This window comes from Meriones unguiculatus, chromosome 4 (genome assembly GCF_030254825.1).
Source record: "Meriones unguiculatus strain TT.TT164.6M chromosome 4, Bangor_MerUng_6.1, whole genome shotgun sequence".
Taxonomy (NCBI): domain Eukaryota; kingdom Metazoa; phylum Chordata; class Mammalia; order Rodentia; family Muridae; genus Meriones; species Meriones unguiculatus.
In genome coordinates this window covers 31846111-31867805 of record NC_083352.1, presented here as the reverse complement: position 1 = coordinate 31867805, position 21695 = coordinate 31846111, and the positions used below count along the sequence as shown (strand labels likewise).

The 21695-nt window shown below is 36.4% G+C and overlaps 1 protein-coding gene across 2 annotated transcripts in view; it reads right to left on the bottom strand.

The window, feature by feature from the left end:
• Positions 1–21695, bottom strand: part of Micu3 (mitochondrial calcium uptake family member 3) — an 89935-nt gene that overhangs the window by 30718 nt on the left and 37522 nt on the right. For both annotated transcript variants that reach the window (XM_060381626.1, XM_060381625.1), the window contains exons 4-7: positions 19038–19116; positions 7818–7865; positions 4660–4742; positions 1874–1945 (exon numbers count right to left, since the gene is read on the bottom strand). In XM_060381626.1, the coding sequence (XP_060237609.1) occupies positions 1874–1945; positions 4660–4742; positions 7818–7865; positions 19038–19116 (282 nt within the window). The remainder of the gene's footprint in view (positions 1–1873; positions 1946–4659; positions 4743–7817; positions 7866–19037; positions 19117–21695) is intronic.

The following is a 21695-nucleotide window of genomic DNA, read 5'->3' as shown; positions in this document are numbered from 1 at the left end:
AGATTATATAGGTAAGTTTCTAAACATTTAGCTTATTTGATTCTCTTACAATTACAGGTGGTGAACTCATTATTCTATCATTTCAATTGTAAAACTAAAAAAACAAAACAAAACAAAACAACCCAAAAACTGGATGGAAAGGTTAAAAATCTTACTGAAGATCGCAGAGGTAATGCATCATAGAGGTAATATTCAAACCCTCCAAACCTGGCTCATGAGCCTGCTTTACTTTCTTTTGGAGCTTTGTTTTATTTGTTATTGTAAGATACATTTTAGTTTCTTTAAGTTCAACCTAATGTTTAGAATATGTATACATGTACTAAGATTTCTCTCACCTTACATGCCATTTACATTTTACTTAATCGTCCATAGAAAAAAAACAGTATAAAATCAATTCAGATTTATATTATTTAAACTATGACTAGCATACTGAAGCCAAGGACTCTCACTGTCAAATAGGGTGACAGCACGGCAGAACACTGTGCTGTTGAAGGGGGCTGTCAGTGAGAGTGCACTGAAAGGAACATCTGATATCCACATTACGTAATGAGCTTTTCGCAGTGCTATTTGGATTAAGATCAACACTTCTGAGGTACCTGAGAGATCAATTAGTGTAGTGAAATCCTTTACATATATAAAGTTGTAAACAACATATGTGCTATTTTTACTTGTTCTCTGAAACTGCTTTTCTTTCCCAATATATTTGCTAGGGAATGCATCACAAACATATAAGACATATTCCCTAGGATAAGCTGACATAATATAGATTTCATAATTTACCTGGGCTTTGCCTAGTTAATGCAAGTGAAATTATTTATATAACTATTATGAAATACTTGCTTTAAATGTGTCTTAAAATTCCTTTACTTGTCATTTGTGTTGATACTATAGCTTTCCTCACTGTGTAGTGGAGTAGTTTTCCCTTTTTTTCTTTCCCTTTGTTACCTGATCTATGCATTTTAATAAATGCTAATAACTAGAATCATACTTTTAATTAGGTATTTGTATATGTCAATAAAATATACCATGTTTTTGGTATTTAAGTAGAAAATGAATAAATTAAGATGGATACAAGTATGGAATTCAGAGTAGGCCATCACAGGTTTGAACTGTAACTTTGCATTGAACAGTATTATAACTTTGGATATGATATTTAAACTTTCTAATGATCAGTTTTCTTACCCTGGGTTATAGACAACAGAAGGGTTGTTGGATAGATTAATTGATAAAATGCATGAAAAGCACCTAGCCTTGTGCATAGTAGTGAGGGCTTAGGACCAATCTGTTATTTTTATTATATGAACTGCCCTGTTGTCTTGGGATATATAAAGTGAAGACTGAAAGGATGAAATACTGTTAATTCTAACTTCAGAACAAGGCACTAATATATAACCCAGAAGAAGAATCTATACTACTACTAAGAGATGCAAGAGCTTACATTACTTCCTTATATTTATCAATCATTATGTTACATTATCAATAATTCATTCACATAATTAAATCTTTGCATATTCACCTTTAAATTTTTACATGCATAATGATGTTATTTATCTATTATATGATATATACCCTTCAAATCTCACAGATAACAACAGTATGGATGAAAATGATTTAATGAATATGACTGTGGATACAGAAATATAATATCAATATTTAATATAAATATTGATATATAAGATACTGATATATCAATATTTGATATATAAGATACTGATATATCAATATTTGATATATAAGATAATTTTCTACATTAAATCTTCAGAAAGTTTTCAGTAAATAAAAAAATCCAAATTCTAAGTGTTACACTGTTTCAATATGTACAAAATAATTCTCACCTGGAAAACTTTATAGTGAAACTACTAATATTTCTTACCAGCAATGCACGTTTTTCTTCATCTCCTTTAGTTTCTCTTTTTTCATTTTTTTTCCTGAATATCTCCTGAAGCTATAAGGAAATAAATCAGGAATCAAATTCAATCAGAATTTTAAGGTATATACATATTACTCTATGTTAAATATATCCTAAAAATAAACAAAATAGTTTCACCAACATTTAACCTCTTCTACGTATATTTTATGATTGTAGTATTTTTCTTTTTAAAGTTTATTTAATTTTACTTTATGTGCACTGGTGTGAGGGTGTCAGACCACCTGGAACTGGAGTTACAGACAATTGTGAGCTACCATCTGGGGGCTGGGAGTTGAAATTGGGTTCTTTGGAAGAGCAGAGCAGTGGTTCAGCTCTTAACCACTGAACCATTTCTCCAGCCTGTTGACTGCAGTATTTTTCGCAAGAAAAATATATTCTTTGGTACTGGCAATTCACAGTTATGTAAAATGTATTTACTATTACAGTTTTACTTGACCTCTATAATACAATGACACTGAGTCTGAGGCACACCCAGAGAGAGATGAAAACTACTGTGCTGTAGAAAGTCTCACATTGATGTTATTACAGCAGACAGGTCACTCAACTCTACTGGCTCAAACTGGTTTATGTTTAAAAAAGGCCAACAGCCCCTGTGAATTTCCTGCAGTTACTCTACACGGCTGAGAATAGACTGCTGGTTCATTCCTCAGATAGGAAAATAAATCTCAAAACTAATTACCTAGCACTTTGCCTATTATTTCTGAATAAATGTTAGCTAGCGCTATAAACAGTATTATTTAGTCTTTAAAATTCTATGATTTTAAAATGGAAGCCTAACTTTTTCTTTCACTGTGGAAGACAGGAGGTCCTTGTGCTCACAGATAATCACTAAGGAAGCTAGGAATGTTAAACATACAGGATTGTCTCTCTTCGAAGGAAGACATGTATAACCTGTTTTAAGCCCAGAAAGCTGGGAACAGATATGGTTAAAAACAGGTGATCTCTGTGCTATCTGTATCTTGAGGCCACAGCTGGCTCCCCAGATTCTTACAAACAGCAGCAAAGGTGGTTAATAGCCTGGTGACCTTTGTGCTACCTATATAACCAAGACCACAGCAGATCCTTTCCCAGAGCCTTAAGATATCACATGTAGTCAATCTATAGAACCCACCTTTATGAAAGATGTGGTCATGCCTTACGCTTTATTTTGCACATGGGATTGAACTAATTGTCACCCGGAAACTTTTTCCAAATTGTGCTGTGTTTAAATACACCTAAAATAACCCATCCAAAATAAACTGCACACTGTCAGATTCTAGAAACCAACACCAGCTACCGAGTCACGTTAACTGGACGTCCTCCTTACCTCATACTCTGTTGATTATGGTGTTTGCAGACTCTTGTACCACAGATTTTGCCAGTTTTCTGGGTAGTTCCTTGTCTATGGAATTTGGACAACAATCTTTACTCTTTTTAATTTTCCTCAGTTTCCTATTTTAAATTTAGTGTATGAGTGTGTGCACATGTGCACGTGTACAGAAGGCAGAGGCCAACACTGGGTGTCATCCTCAATCATTTCTCCCTCCCCCCTTTTAAGACAAGAATTCTCACTGAACCTGGAGCTGACATATTAGCTAGAATACCTGACTCAAAATCCCTGGGATCCTCCTGCCTCTGCTTCCTCGACACTGAGATTATGGTGTGGGCTGGCTATTTATGTGGTGCTGGGAATCTGAACTCAGGAGTTCCTCAGGTTTGGACATTTGCTTACTGAGCCACTACCTAACACCTCCAATTCACTGTATACACTGAGTTGAAAGTCAAGTTACTCCAGCTTTCATAAGTCTCTGCAAACAGACAGACAAACATCGCGCCTGAGGCAGCAGTACAACTGAACCAAACAGATTGCAGCTTTAGGGGCAAGGGCAGCTCTTGCCGAGTCTTCATTGAAACAAGGCAGAGTGCTGCAGATGCCTCTGACTCCACCTCATAAGTGCACAGCATTCCAAAGACACAGGCATAAAGAGCTTTTGAGAAGTGACATCTCCAAAAGTCAGGGTTGACACAGAGTGCTTAGTCAACATTATTCAGACAAATAGGTCCATTCTGAAATAGAATAAAATAGCTCCTCATGTGTCACCTTTTCTCTTACTTTTAAACAGGTGAGAAGAAAAGGTGGAACTGAACACTGATATTAATGGCAGATTTTGCTACTCTAAGAAATAATTTTTTATTTCAGAACAAAAACAGAGAAAGCCCTTAGCTACAGAAACTCATATAGGCTACACAAGTACAAGGAAAAATTGGAAGAAGGGATGGGAAAACGAGACAGCAACTAAAGGCACTGTCAGAGTACACAACAGAAGAGGAAGAACAACTCTCTTGGTCAAAGACAAGGAAGGGAGCTGGAAAGTGGGTCTGCACACCTGAAATATAAGGTAACTGTGAATACAAGAGAAAAGGGAAAAGGAACATTAGACCAAACTGATAAAAAGAAAACCTCTTGTGGCCAACAGCTATGACAGAAAGTGAATATTAGCTAGAAAGACATAATCTCAGGACTGCCTTGTATCCACTGAGTAAACCATCTGATAAAGTAAAAAATTCCAACTATACTAATATTTAAACATGCAATATAAGTTATATTTCCACAATATAAGCATTATGTGAAGTATATAGTTGCTTATTAAATTCAGGTGAAACATCACTCTACATTAACAGTACTAATAACACAAAACATAACAAGTAAGCAACATTTGTCAGAAAAATGCAGTATATAATGTACATACCACCAAAAATTCTTTTTTATCCACCATCTCATTTCCATCAGTGTCAAACATGTTGAAAGCTATTCTAAAACCTGCATGAGGCTCTGCGAGAAAAAAAAACAAACAAAAACAAAACAAAAAAGCAGAACAAGTTTTTGTAAAATGGAGAAAAAGTACTTAAAAGTACAAAATCCATGCATTTAACAGATACATACACTGCACAAAAATAGCTAATAAGTGAAAAGCAATATGTTACTCTAAGTTACATATAGTCAAAGTTATACTGAAGAATACATATTTCTGCTTCATATATTTCAGACTCAATAACAGAACTGGTAATAAGCTTTCCAAGTACCTGACTGTGACTTATTACATTGCATTAAAAAAATACTTGACAAACTATCCCTCTAAAAATAAATATCCAAAATCTGCTTATTTGTTACAAATGAAATATGAGGTCACTGCATTTGAATTTTTTAAAAAAAATTCACTGCATTTGAAATTCAAATGGCAGAAAAGAATAAAAATACACCACAAACCAATTCCAAAATAAGCTGAAATCACTTGGGAATAAATGTGATCATGAGAGGGTACAGATTTGGGACTAAACTTCAGGAAGCTTCAAAACCAGAAGCTTTTATAAAATGTTTCAATGTGTAATCCCAGGCACTCCAAAATCCAAGAAATAATTATCTTTTGAGAAAGACTCATATTCTATGAAAATTTTTGAGCCTTTTCCAAAAATCCATTCTTTGCTTTTTTTATTTCTATAATATAAACAAGAAAACATAAATGGAGAAAACCTTGAAGCATCCTTCCAAAAGGAAAAGACTTGACCTTTTCCTTTGAAATGACTAGCAAAAAACTGAATGTCACTCCTCCCCAGTAAACTTGACAGTTTGTTAGAAATCCTGAGCTTTGCAAAGAGCAGATACTTTCTTTACATACTTTCTTTACATACTTTACATACATACTTTCTTCATTTTATTTTATTTTTCTTTCTTTTTATTTATTACAACTTATTCACTTTATATCCTAGCTATAGCTCCCTGCCTCATCCTCTCCCAATCCCACTCTACCTCCCTTTTTTCCTCCCATGCCCCTCCTCTAGTCTATCGAGGTCCTCCTCCCCTTCAATCTGACCCTAGCCTATCAGTTCTCATCAGAACTGGCTGCACTGTCTTCCTCTGTAGCCTGGTAAGGCTGCTTCCCACTCAGGGGGAGGTGATCAAAGAGCCAGCCACTGAGTTCATGTCAGAGACAGCCCCTGTCCCCATTACTATGAAGGCCACTTGGACACTGAACTGCCATAGGCTACCTCTGTGCAGGGGTTCTAGGTTATCTCCATCCGTGGTCCTTGGTTAGAGTATCAGTCTCAGAAAAGACTCCGGGGTCTAGTATTTTTGGTTCTGTTGTTCTCGTTGTGGAACTTACAAGTAGATATTAGACATACAATATAAGATAAACATACTAAAATCTGTATACCTAAAGAAGCTAAGCAAGAAGGAAGAACCTGAGTAAGGTGATCAATCCTCATTTAGAAAGGCAAACAGGACAGACATCGGAAGAGAGAGAAAACAGAATAAGACAGGAGCCACCACAGAGGGCCTCTGAAAGACTCTACCCAGAAGGTAGCATCTATCAAAGCAAATGCTGATAGCCAAACTTTGGTCAGAGTTCAGGGAATCTTATGAAAGAAAGGGAGATAAAACATCTGGAGCCTAACTTTCTTAATCCATCATAACCATCCTTGGGAATAACAAATGGAAGCCACTTCTTTATGAGAGCTTATATTTGTATGTATTTGAGAAACTTGTATTTACTTTTATTATCATTCATAAATACTGACACCATAATTGACAAGCAAGGTTTTACATCTGTAAAAGATTTTGAAAAGTATAAAAAAATGTGTAAAATAAACATCATCACAGACTTAGACTGGCTTCACCAACTAGTTTTCAAGTTGGATCAATCTAGGTGGCCCTACTTATCAAACGCAGAGCACTTGCTCTTTAACACTAAAATGTTATTCTCATGAGAATCAATAATTTAAGAGAAAATAAAAGATAAATTTTGACATATATACATATTTACATGTTCACATCTCCCTGTTCTGCTGTTATATCACTCATAAGTTAGCTAAGAATAGCATGTGTGTAAATTTTCTAAGCACTGAAATAGGATTTAAAAGTGAGTTTTACTAGTGTTCTTGTTTGTATATATCTCCACAGATTCCCTCATCTGAAACTTCCTAAAGTAGTATTTTTCCCTTTTTTTCTTCATTCACCAAATAGTTTCTGAAAGGGTACTATGAATAAGACATTGTCTGTGATATAGTTGGCCCAAAGGGGTAACATTTAGCCATTATAGACTTTTCACAGCAGTATGGAAAGACTGACCATGTAAACTAATAATTTCAAATAATCTAAGTTCTATGAAGAAAATAAAGCATAAAATAAAGAAGGGATTAAAAGAGAAGGGCAAGAGGGCCATTTGAGGAGTGGAGCCAAGTGAGGACCCTTGTGTTGTGAAAGGAAGCCTGAATGATACTCTTCCCAGGAAGCTCTTGGGAGAAGTGCTGAGGGTTGAAAGAGCAGACAGCACTGAACTTTGAGTCCAGCATTTCCTCCATAGGGAGAGAGTTCAGGAAATGGAAAGGCTAGGTGGCTGGAGCACTGTGAGTACAGCTCACAATTTCATCTACTGTATGAAAAGAAAAATCAAAAGCTTTGGTAAATCTTCCAGATATTTCATAATCACTATTGTGTATGCAAGAGAGAGCAAAACACTGCAGTGGACGGATGATGGGTATTTGGACAGACATACCATAGTTAGGAGACTCAAGACTCACTACTCATTCACACTAGACTTGCAGAAAACCTGACTTAAATGCATATAACAGAAACTTTACAAATTACTATAAATATTGACTTTTAGGGTCTCATGTACTTGAATCCTCCAAAGTAATATATTTATAGTTTATAAACATTTATTATGGTCACAAGGAAAATAGATACATTTATGACTGACAGTGTGACATTTCCTGTGATATTTAGGTATTAATTTGTAAAAGAGCCAACATACACATAAGGTAATTTTCAATACTATGCTAAGAAAGATTTATTTTTAATCTCATGAGGAAAAATATATCTAGAAATAAATTTAATTTGTATACTTACTTGTTAAAATACATAGAAGAAAAAGATATTCTGTATAAGAAATCACACCTAGAAAAAAACAGTATCAATTATGCTTTAAAAATATTAACATATTTCATTCATTAAAGTAAAATACTGTGTACAATAAAAATTGAATAATTTACAGTTTGAAGGCACATGCTAAATAGTTTAAATAAGACTATAATATTATAAAATCATTACAAAAGAAGCAAAATTCATTTTATTTAAATTGTTCCACATGCATTTATAAAAATTCCTACACAATTTCCAATCATGATAAACATACTGGCACAAAAGGAAAATGTTAATGTTTATTTGTAGTTTAACTTTGAAACTTTGTTACTATATGAAACTACGATAAAAAGGTCAGAAATGTTATGAAGAACTTAGTCATGTTTTAGGAACACTTGATCTTACATTTATTTGTTTAGAAATTTGATGTGTAATATTCAAATATAAAACCTTACACTTACCATTTTTATTGTCAAATGATCATTCACTACTTTTGTAACAGTTTTTATCCTTAACTGACTCTAAGATTTTTTTTTTTTTTAATTCAGTGGGCCTCATTTTATGTTTTCTGCATCATGAATTCTCTGTAACCTATAATGACAGATTTCACCAAAAAATTGTATAAAGTAAAAAAATAAATAAATACACATTATTTACTGCACTTTCCACTTTAAGGCTACTTTTCACTATACACAAAGCTAGAATCAATAGCTTAAATGACTGAAAATTAAAAAAAAAAGACTGAAAAATTAAATTCTGGAATAAGTCTACAATATTTACCTAGTCAATCTCAATGTTTGGCAAAAGGTATGAAAAAAATGTAAATAGATTGCCGACTTTAAATCACTATTTTATCTGATGTTCTTTAAGGTTCCACTATCTTTTCTTTTCTTTCTCTCTCTCTCTCTCTCTCTCTCTCTCTCTCTCTCTCTCTCTCTCTCTCTCTCCTTACTTTGTATCCTAGCTGTAGCTCCCTCCCTCATCCCCTCCCAACCCTACCCTCCCTCCCTCTTCTCCTCCCATGCCCCTCCCCAAGTCCACTGATAGGGGAGGTCCTCCTGCCCTTCCCTCTGACTCTAGCCTATCAGATCTCATCAGGACTGGCTACATTGTTCTCCTCTGTGGCCTGGTAAGGCTGCTCCCCTCTCAGAGGTAGGTGATTAAAGAGCCAGCCACTGAGTTCATGTCAGAGACATTCCCTGTTCCCCTTACTAGGGAACCCATTTGGATACTGAGCTGCCATGGGCTACTTCTGTGGAGGGGTTCTAGGTTATCTTCATGCATGGTCATTAGTTGGAGTATCAAGAACTGTGGGCCCAGTTTTTTTTTTGTTGTTTTTTTTTTTTTTATTCTGTTGTTCTCCTTGTAGAACTCTTGTCCCCTCCTGGTCTTTCATCTTCCCTTTCTTTTATTAGATTCCCTGAACTCTGACCAAAGTTTGACTATCAGTCTCAGCATCTGCTTCAATATCCTGCCAGGTAAACTCTTTCTGTGGTTGCTCTCTGTGGTGGCTCCTCTCCTGTTCCCTGTTTTCTCCCTCTTCCTATGTCTATCCTGTTTGCCTTTCTGAATGAGGATTGATCATCTAACCCAGGGTCCTCATTCTTGCTTAGCTTCTTTATGTGGAAAGATTTTAGTATGTTTATTCTATATTTTATGTCTAATATCCACATATGCTTCTGGGATATCTCACTTAGGATGATCTTTTCTAGTTCTCACCATTTGCCTGTAAATTTCTTGATTTCCTTGTTTTTAATAGCTGAGTAGTATTCCATTGTATAAATGGACTATAATTGTAGTATCCATTCCTCAGCTGAGGGACATCTGGGTTGTTTCCATATTCTAGCTACTACGAATAAAGCTGCTACAAACATGGTTGATCAAATGTCCTTATACCCTTGAGAATATTTTGGATGTATGCCTAGGAGCGGTATAGCTGGATCTTGAGGTAGCGCTATTCCAGAAATCAACCCACAGACCTACAGATACTTGCTTTTGACAAAGAAGCTAAAACCATACAACGGAAAAAAGACAGCATCTTCAACAAATGGAAATCAAAATGACCCTGAGATTTCACCTTACACCCATCAGAATGGCCAAGATAAAAAACTCAAGTGACAACACATGCTGGAGAGGTTGTGGAGAAAAGGGAACCCTCCTCCACTGCTGGTGGGAATGTAAACTCTTACAACCACTCTGGAAATCAATCTGGCACTTTCTCAGGCAACTAGAAATAGCGCTTCCTCAAGATCCAGCCATACCACTCCTAGGCATATATCCAAAAGAGGCTCAAGTACACAATAAGGACATTTGCTCACCCATGTTTGTAGCAGCTTTACTTGTAATAGCCAGAAGCTGGAAACGGCCCAGATGCCCCTCAACTGAAGAATGGATGCAGAAATTGTGGTACATCTCCAATGGAATATTACTCAGCAATGGAAAATAAGAAATCATGAAATTTGCAGGCAAATGGTGGGAACTGGAAAAGATCATCCTGAGTGAGCTGTCCCAGAAGCAGAAAGACACACACGGTATATACTCACTCATATAGACATATAATATAGGATAAACCTACTAAAATCTGTACATCTAAAGAAACTAATCAAGAGGGAGGACTCTGTCTAAAATGTTCAATTCCCATCCCAAAAGGCAAAGAGGATGGACATCAGAAGAGGGAGAAAACAGGAAACAAGTTAGGAGCCTGCCCCAGGGGGCTTCTGGGGGGCTCTGCCCTGCAGACTATCGAAGCAGATGCTAAGACTTATGGCCAACGGTTGGGCATAGTGCATGGAATCTTAAGTAAGAAGTGGGAAATAGTAAGACCTGGAGAGGACAGGAACTTCACAAGGAGAGCAACAGAACTAGAGAATTTGAACACAGGCGTCTTTCCAGAGACTCATACTCCAACCAAGTACCATGCATGGAGATAACCCTAGAACCCCTGCACAGATGTAGCCCATGGCAGTTTAGTGTCCGAGTGGGTTACATAGTAATGGGAAGAGGGACTGCCTCTGACATGAACAGATTGGCCTGCTCTTTGATCACCTTCCCCTGAGGGAGAAACAGCCTTACCAGGCAACAGAAGATGACAATGCAGCCACTCCTGATGAGATCTGATAGACTAAGATCAGAAGGAAGGAGAGGGGGACATCCCCTATCAGTGGACTTGGGGAGTGGCATGCTTGAACAAGGGGAGGGAAGCTGGGATTAGGAGGGGAGGAGAGATGGGTTTATGGGGGTATATAAAGTGAATAAAGTATAATTAATAAAAGTTAAAAAAATAAAATAAAAAATGCAAACAGACCTTTATTTATCACCCTGCACAAAACTAAAGTCCAAGTGGATCAAGGACCTCAATATAAAACCATACACACTAAATGGGTTAGAAGAAAAAGTGGGGAAGAAGCTTGAATTCATTGGCACAGCAGACAACTTCCTGAACAGAACACCAAAAGCACAGGCTCTAAGATCAACAGTCAATAAATGGGACCTCATGAAACTGAAAAGCTTTTGTAAAGCAAAGGACACTGTCATCAAAACAAAACAACAGCCTATAAACTGGGAAAAGATCTTCACTAATCCTATTTCTGAGAGAGGGCTAATACCTGGAATATATAAAGAACTCAAAAAGTTAAACAGCAACAAGTCAAGTAACCCATTTAAAAATGGGGTACAGAGCTAAACAGAGAATTCTCAATAGAGGAATAGCAAATGGCAGAGAAACACTTAAAGAAATGTTCAATGTTCTTAGTCATCAGGGAAATGCAAATCAAAACGACCCTGAGATTTCACCTTACACCCATCAGAATGGCTAAGATCAAAAACTCAAGTGACAACACATGCTGGAGAGTATGTGGAGAAAGGGGAACCCTGCTCTATTTCTGGTGGGAATGTAAACCTGTACAACCACTTTGGAAATCAATCTGGCGCTTTCTCAGAAAATTAGGAATAGTGCTTCCACTAAACCTTTGTTATAGAACAAAGAGACTAGGAGTCCCTGTCAGGTATTCTGTCACAGACATGAAGAAACTACCCACAAGGCTCTGAAAGCATTCTCTTTTGTTTATACTAGAATACTGTGACCCATAGACAAATAGTTCTGGATGACTGCCATGAATGTTATGGGAAAAAGAGTCTGAAATGTTCAGTGGCTGTAAAGATACAATATTTAAGAGTCCTCTTAGTATTCTAATTCACTTAGCAGATAACAAAGCATTATAGTTGACATGAAGAACTTTTAAAATGTCATATAATTACTGATAATTAATTCACAATTTCCCTCATGTACAGATTATTTAACAGGAGGAATACCTTACTGCAGAGGGTCATAGCAAGCATTTGTCTGTAGGACTACCTGGCTATTGAATTAGATTAAAAAGCAGAAAGGAAGGGAGAACAAAGTGATATAATTTAATGAACATGGTCAAGGAAAGAAAAAAAATACTGCTTAAGATAAACTATAGATTCATAATGTTTCCTAACTATAAACATAGAAAACCAGAAGACAATTAGAAGATCAACCCTTTTATTTACTTAAGGCTACCCAGGACAAAAACACTGAAGTCAAATGCTACTATACAGCAATGGTACAGCCATTAGAAGTAAAGGAAAAGTAGATGCCAACTAAGTTAGAGTGGTCAGGAGACCCAGACAGGAGGACTGTGAGCACAAGGACAGCTGTGAGCTACTTAGAGCCCTTGTCTTGACTAGTGGAAAGGAAGGGAGAAAAGCTGTCAACTAGGTTTTGAAGGTAGACAAACCCTTAGCCAAGCTAACTAAAAGGAAGAGAGACACCATCCAAATCAATAAAATCAGAAATGAAAAGGGGGACATAACAACAGACACTGAGGAAATCCAAACAATCATTAGGACTTACTTCAAAAGTCTATATGCCACAAAATTTGAAAATCTAAATGAAATGGACAATTTTCTTGACCGATTCGACTTACCAAACCTGAATCAGGACCAGGTAAAGCAATTAAATAGCACTATATCCCCCAAGGAAATAGAAGCGGTCATAGAAAGACTCCCATCCAAAAAAATCCCAGGACCAGATGATTTCAGCACAGAATTCTACCAGACCTTCAAATAAGAGCTAACGCCAATTCTCTCCAAACTACTCCACAAAATAGAAACAGAAGGAACATTACCAAACTCATTCTATGAAGCCACAGTCACCTTGATACCTAAACCTCACAAATACCCAACAAAGAAAGAGAATTTTAAGCCAATCTCCCTTATGAACATTGATGCAAAAATACTCAACAAAATACTTGCAAACCGAATACAAGAACACATCAAAGATATCATCCACTATGAACAAGTAGGCTTCATCCCAGGCATGCAGGGGTGGTTCAATATACGGAAATCCATCAATGTGATCCACCATATTAACAAACTGAAAGGAAAATAAACCACATGATAATCTCTCTAGATGCTGAAAAAACATTTGACAAAATCCAGCATCCATTCATGTTTAAAGTACTGGAGAGATCAGGGATACAAGGCACATATCTAAACATAGTAAAAGTGATATACAGCAAACCTACAGCCAACATCAAACTGAACGGAGAGAAACTTAAAGCAATCCCACTGAAATCAGGGACAAGACAAGGCTGCCAACTCTCTCCATATCTCTTCAACATAGTACTTGAAGTTCTTGCTAGAGCAATAAGACAGTTGAAGGAGATCAAGGGGATACAAATTGGAAAGGAAGAAGTCAAATTATCACTATTTGCAGATGATATGATAGTATACATGAGTGACCCAAAAACTCTACCAGGGAACTCCTACAGCTGATAAATACCATCAGCAAAGTGGCTGGATACAAAATTAACTCCAAAATATCAGTAGCCCTCCTGTATACAAAAGACAAAAGGGCTGAGAAAGAAATTAGGGAAACAATACCCTTCACAATAGCCACAAATGACATAAAAGTACCTTGGTGTAACCCTAACCAAGGAAGTCAAAGACTTGTATGAAAAAAATTTCAAGTCTCTGAAGAAAGAAATAGAAGAAGATATGAGAAGATGGAAAGATCTCCCATGCTCATGGCTGGGCAGGATTAACATAGTAAAAATGGCCATCTTACCAAAAGCAATCTACAGATTCAATGCAATGCCCATCAAATTACCAACACAATTCTTTACAGACCTGGAAAGAAAAATGCTCAACTTTATATGGAATAACAAGAAACCCAGAATTGCTAAAACAATTCTCTACAATAAAAGATCTTCTGGAGGTATCTCCATCCCTGATCTCAAGCTGTACTATAGAGCAACAGTTATAAAAACTGCATGGTACTGGCATAGAAACAGAATGGTGGATTAATGGAACCGAACAGAGGACCCAGAAATAAACCCACACATCTATGGACACCTGATCTTTGACAAAGATGCCAAAACCATACAATGGAAAAAAGATAGCATCTTCAACAAATGGTGCTGGTCTAACTGGAGGTCTACATGTAGAAAAATGAAAATAGATCCATACTTATCACCATGCACAAAGCTGAAGTCCAAGTGGATCAAAGACCTCAACATAAAACCGGACACACTAAATCTGTTAGAAGAAAAAGTGGGGAACAGCCTTGAACTCATTGGCACAGGAGACAACTTCCTGAACAGAACACAAACAGTACAGACTTCAAGAGCAACAATCAATAAATGGGACCTCATGAAACTGATAAGCTTCTGTAAAGCAAAGGACACCATCATCAAAACAAAACGACTGCCTAACGACTAAACGACTGGGAAAGAATCTTCACCAACCCTTTATCTGACAGAGGGCTAATATGCAGTATATATAAAGAACTAAAGAAGCTGAAAAACAGCAAACCAAGTAATCCAATTAAAAAATGGGGAACAGAGCTAAACAGAGAATTCTCTGTAGAGGAATATCGAATGGCAGAGAAACACTTAAACAAATATGCTCAACCTCATTAGCCATTCAGAAAATGCAAATCAAAACCACCCTGAGAATTCACCTTACACCCATCAGAATGGCCAAGATGAAAAACTCAAGTGACAACACATGCTGGAGAGGTTGTGGAGAAAGGGGAACCCTCCTCCACTGCTGGTGGGAATGTAAACTTGTACAACCACTCTGGAAATCAATCTGGCACTTTCTCAGACAACTAGGAATAGCACTTCCTCAAGATCCTGCTATACCATTCCTAGGCATATATCCAAAAGGGGCTCAAGTACACAATAAAGACATTTGTTCAACCATGTTTGTAGCAGCTTTATTTGTAATAGCCAGAAGTTGGAAACAGCCCAGATGCCCCTCAATTGAAGAATGGATGCAGAAATTGTGGTACATCTACACAATGGAGTATTACTCTGCAATGAAAAATAAGGAAATCATGAAATTTTCAGGTAAATGGTGGGACTTGGAAAGGATCATCCTGTGTGAGCTGTCCCAGAAGCAGAAAGACACAGGGTATATACTCACTCATATAGACATATAACATAGGATAAACCTACTAAAACCCTGAACATCTAAAGAAACTAATCAAGAGAGAGGACCCTGACTAAAACACTCAATCCCCCTCCCGAAAGGCAAAGAGGATAGACATCAGAAGAAGAAAACAGGAAACAACCTAGGAACCTACCACAGAGGCCTCTGAAAGGCTCTGCCTTACAGACTATCAAAGCAGACACTGAGACTTAAGGCCAACTGATGGGCAAAGTGCATGGAATCTTAAGTAAGAAGTGGGAAATAGTAAGATCTGGAGAGGACAGGAACCCCACAAGAAGAGCAACAGAACCAGAAAATTTGAACACAGGGGTCTCCCCAAGGACTCATATTCCAACCAAGGAACATGCATAGAAAGAACCTAGAACCCCTGCACACATGTAGTCCATGACAGCATAGTATCCAAGTAGGTTCCATAGTAATGGGAAGAGGGACTGCCTCTGACATAATCAGATAGGCCTGTTCTTTGATCACCTTCCCCTGAGGGGAGAGCAGCCCTACCCAGCCACAGAAGATGACAATGTAGCCATTCCTGATGGGATCTGATAGACTAAGATCAGAAGGAAGGAGAGGAGGACCTCCCCTATCAGTGGACTTGGGAGGGGCAAGCGAGAAGAATGGGGAGGGAGGGTGGGGTTGGGAGGGGAGGAGGAAGGGGCTTATAGGGGATACAAAGTGAATAAACTGTAATTAATAAAAATAAATTAAAAAAATATAAAAAAGAATTTCTTTAAAAGCACGATATTGTTAAATTACTATTGTTTGATCTATTAAATGTTTTTCTAAGTGTTACATATTGCTTTTTTTATAAGATGGTGCTTAATATTTTTTGCTAAGTAATAGCAAAAAGATAAAATCCATTTAAAAATGAATATTTGGTAGCTTAAAGAGTTAGCTTTAAACATTTCCCACCATCTAACCTTTTTAGTCCGGTATTCCTCTAAAACCTAGCAAGCTGTTTCTAATGTCTTACAAGACCATGGTTTAATGATCTTGACAATATCAAGACTATGATACAAAGTATGCTGTAGGTAATCAATAGCAGGTACAGTTATTTAAATTTTGAGTAATCCTAATAAAATTCCATTCCTCAGGTAGAACAGCAGCATTTGATGTGCTCAATAATCACAACCGGCCAATGGTTTCTATACAAAACAAAGGAAATAAGTACTTCCATCACTGCAGACAGTTTTACTGAATAGTGCTAAATGAATATTCTCCCCTAAAAAATAAACAAAACAGAAAAAAAAAAAACATAAAAGAGAATATACATCCAACAAGAGAAGAGCTAGGTCTTCCCCAGGCTAACTTTTTTTAGGCAAAGAGGACTTCCTTCTTCAATGCATTTGCTTTCTGTTTTTATATTTTTTTTCAGATAATATTTTATCCAATCTGTATTTTTCTCGTGAGATATATTAAAGAAAAATTAAAAATGCATCAAACTTACCTATTTCTTTTGAGTTTTGAACATTCCCAATGGTATTATTTCAAAAAAATGAATAAAATTTTTCTAAGAATATCTTTGTTTTGTGAGATGAGTCTTTGCTATGGAGTCTACTTTAGCTTCTAACTCAAAATCCTCCTTCTTCAAGCTCTGAAAAAGCTGAGTTTAGTAAAATGTGCCATCATTGCCAGACCTCCAAGGAGTACTTTAATAAACCTGAATTTAATATTTAAATCCTAGTTTAAAAAAATGTTCATCATAAAATACACGTGTCTTTTATTCAGATTCCATGTGAAAAATTGGGAGAATATGGTAAAAGAAAACTGAAATTAAATCAAGACTTTTTTTTTTTTTTGCTTTTTTTTTCCTTTTGATTAGGGCATCATGTAACTCAGGCTAGCCTTGAACCTACTCTGTAGCCAAGACCAGCCATATATGCCTGATCTTCCTGCATTTAGCTCCCCAGCACTGGGATTATAGGCATGCACCATAATACTTAGATATGTCACAGAAGTTGATTACAAACCAATATCCATATTAACCAACCACTGTAGTAATACAGATACTACTAATAGGAAAAGTTGGAGCAGGAAGCTTTTACAGTGAATGTTGTATTTCAAATTAGGCTGCTAAAAACATACTCCATAGTTTTGTATAGTCATTAACTGAAGAAATAACTATAATCTCCTAGAAGCTAAATGAAATGAAGAAAACTAACATTTGAAAAGCTAATGTTTTTGAAAAGTACTTTCTACAAGCAAATATAAAATGCTTTTCAGGATTGTTGAAAATAATGAAACCAAAGGGGCTATGAAAAAAATACATATATTGTGTATCTAGTGATAACATAGTCCTTAATCACATTATACCAAAATAATATTACTTACTCAGAAACATTTGCATTTGGTGGTATTATATATTTTATTAAAGACCTATTTATTTATTTATTCACATAAACACTTATTCATTTATTTATTTATTTATTTATTTATTTGTTTGTTTATTTATTTATTATGTATATGATGTTCTGACTGCATGTACACCTGCATGCCAGAAGAGGGCACCAGATCTCATTATAGATGGCTATGAGCCACCATGTGGTTGCTGGAAATTGAACTCAGGACCTCTAGGAAGAACAGTGCTCTTAACCTCTCAGCCATCTCCACAGCCCACTATTATGCATATTATTAAATATATTTATTTATTTATTTTTATTTATTTTTCTTATTAGTTACATTTTGTTAACTCTGTGTCCCAGCTGTATCCCGATCCCTCATTCCCTCCCCAACCCCACACTCCCTCCCTGGTCTCCTCCCTGCCCCTTTCCAAGTCAACTGAGAGGGGAAGACCTCCTACCCTTTCACCTGATAGTGGTTTATCAGGTATCTTCAGGATTGGCTGCCATGTCCTCCTGTATGGCCTAGCTTGGCTGCTCCTCCCTTGGCACGGGGGGGAGGTCAAAGAACCCGCCATTAGTTCATGTCAGAAATAGTCCCTGTTCCCTTACTAGGGTACCCACTTGGATACTGAGCTACCCTGGGCTACATCCAGGCAGAGGTCCTAGGTTATATCCATACATGGTCTTGGTTACAGAAACAGTCTCATAAAAGACCCCTGTGACCAGATTTGATCCTTGTGGAGCTACTGTCCTCTCCTGGTCATATTAACTCCCCCTTCTTTCTTATGATTCCCTGCACTCTGTAGAAGGTTTGATTATGAGTCTCAGTATCTGCTTTGACACACTGCTAGGTAGTGTCCCTCAGCTGAGGAATAGATACAAAAATTGTGGTACTTTTATACAATGGAATACTACTCAGCAATTAAAAACAAGGAAATCATGAAATTTGCAGGCAAGTGGTGAGACTTAGAAAAGATTATCCTGAGTGAGGTATCCCCAAAACAGAAAGACACACATGGTATATACTCACTTATATAGACCTATAAGATAGGATAAACATACTGAAATCTAAAATCTATACACCTAAAGAAGATAAACATGAAAGAGGACCTGGGGTAAGATGATCAATTCTCACTTAGAAAGACAAATGGGATGGACATTGGATGTAAGAGAAAACAAGTAAAAGGACAAGAGCCTACCACAGAGGGCCTCTGAAAGATTCTACCTAGCGGTGTATCAAAGCAGATACTAAGACTCATAACCAATATATATTTATTAAGTATATTTATTTTATAATATAATAAATTTTATGTTAAATGCATATTTATACACACATTCAGTTTTAAATTCATATCATTATTAAAATGCATAGGTATTAAGGTTAGCTTACCTCTTTCTTTAAGATTTCGAAAGAGCTTTGATGATCCCTTCCAAACAGGTGGAGTTTCTGAGAGCATCTGACTTAATTCCTATAAAAGAAGGATTGGAACATTGATTAGTCAATCAATTTTTTACAATTAGTCAAATCACTTTCCTACAATATGAATCTTAAAAAAATGCAAGCATCCTCCCCAGAAAAATTTCCATTTAAATGATTAGAAATGTAACATTAATCACCTTATTCTATACCTGTGCTTTATTCTAGTACAATATTTACCCATGATGCAAATATCAAATAAATACCAAGGATGCTGTTAAGCTTAACTAGAGCTATTCAAAACTTCAGATAAATTTCCTAACGAGGTGTATATTAGCCAAGATTACGAAATTAAGATAAAATGGCGAGCCTAGGTTCTGGAGTGAGGAATAAAGGGATTGTGTGTAGATTTCCTCATTAAAGTCCATGTTCTTTGTTGCTTGCCTGGACCTGGGGGAGTTTGAGCAAAAGAATATGGTAGGAATGAACGGAGCCTTTCAGTGATGACTGGGTAAACTGGAAACACTGATTTACACTAGTCTTTCTACTCATGAATTACCTCTGCTGGTGAGAAGTTACTGAAGACTTCAAACAACTGTACCACTGTTTTCATAAAAATACTTGAATAGAATATGCATATTCTGCAAAAATAATAAAAAATAACAAAGCAATAACTGCAATATGGTTGACTGTAAGAAAAAAAAAACAGTGAAAGGTTTGGTAAAACAATGAAATAGTTTAAAGTTTAAAAACTATTTTCTCAGTAACATATTTTTAGAAATACATTTTTTAAATGTAGAAATCACATCTAACTTTAGATATAATCCTAACTTGTCACACTGTGGTTTCCAACAATCTTGGTGTCATCTGGAAGATTACAGAAACGCAAAGTAGCATTTCCTCTCAAACTTCGGAACTAGACACAGGTTTCTTCCAGACTTCCAGGTGATTTCTGTCCACATTCAAAGACTCTTCCATAAGTGAAATCTAGAAGCTGCTCTGTGACATTTATAAACAATATTTTTAATTTACAAACCCAAAGCATCACGAAAATAAACGAAGCCCTGGGATGTGAAAGGCAGGAACATTTTAAAGGGTGTTACAGCCTCCAGGAAGTCCATGTGTGAATTCTAGCACCCAGTTTCTTCCTGTGGCTTTATGTGCACAACAGGTAATAGATGCCACACATGATGAGCAGTGTCTTGAGAGGGGACAGTGGCAAACAGGTAAGACTGCAGGTGTGAATGATAATGAGAAACCGGGATATCTGCCATTTAGACAAAACTAAATGTAAATATTGTTAAAGTAAGAAATTTTTTTAAAATCTTCAATACATTTTACATACTTAAATTTATACCATTATTGTATAAATATTAATTTCCCATTATAACTATGTCCTTGAGTCTCTGTTCAGATTTTAAAAATCAATTACCTTTATTGAGAACACTCTATGTGATTAACAATAGAGTCATCATAGCTCATTTGATTCTACTAACCTATTTTCACATGTTTCAACTTAGACCTGAATTGGTAAGTAATTTACCGATTAGCACATAAATTATAGAAACTGATACTCACTGACTCCGAGAAGTTTTTTTATAATAAAAAACAGTTTCTCCAGACCTTCATCATCTAGTTACTATAGTAATCATTTTTGTAATTTTGATTTTTAACATTACTAAAATCTTTGTATATCCATTCATGCTGGAACTATGTTACCTCACTCTCAATACTTATCTTTTCGAAAAAGTACTGTGCTACATAAAATGACTTTGCCTTTGGCCTTCTGGGAGACAAAAGCATGGTCGGTCAATCATTTGATTACTTACACCGCAGAAATAAAACCCAAGTCTAGTCTGGACACTTTTCTCACTGGAGTCTGGTGAAGATGTTGGGTGGGCGACAAACCCTGATTTCACAGGGACACAGGACAGATGCTCTTTGTCCTAGACCTAATACTTTTACTCTTCATCTGGGTTGGCTTAATTTATCTTCTTTATCTGTAATCACAACTACAGCGTTTTCTGAGTTCTATGAATCATTTCAGTAAATTATTAAACTAAATGGGAGTTGTAGAAAATCCTGGGCCTGTAGACAGTAAAGTCTGAAGTGTGGTGGCCTGGTGTCCTCTGAGCTGGCTCTTTGATCATCTCCCCCTGATGGGGGAGCAGCCTTATCAGGCCACAGAGGAAGACAATGCAGCCACTCCTGATGAAACTTGATAAGTTAGGGTCAGCTGGGAGGGGAGGAGGACCTCTCCTATCACTGGACTTGGAGAGAGGCCTAGGAGGAATTGAGGGAGGGAGGGTATGACTGGGAGGGAATGAGGAAGTGGGCTACAGCTAGGATACAAACTTAATAAACTGTAATTAATATAAAAATTAAAATTAAATTAAAAAAAGACAGCAGTCTTTAGGAGTAATACATCTTCAAACTAGTAGAGTCAGATACTAACTCTGGGGTGTCCAGTGATGAAATCAGATTGCAGTATTGCATGTAAGAAACAAACCCACACTTGCTGAATTAATTTTCCGTTCCTAATAGGTGTTTTTTTTAAAGTAAAGTACTTATATCATTTTCTTAAGTATAGGTTTTTAATCATGTAGTTAGTTCTCTCTCTCTCTCTCTCTC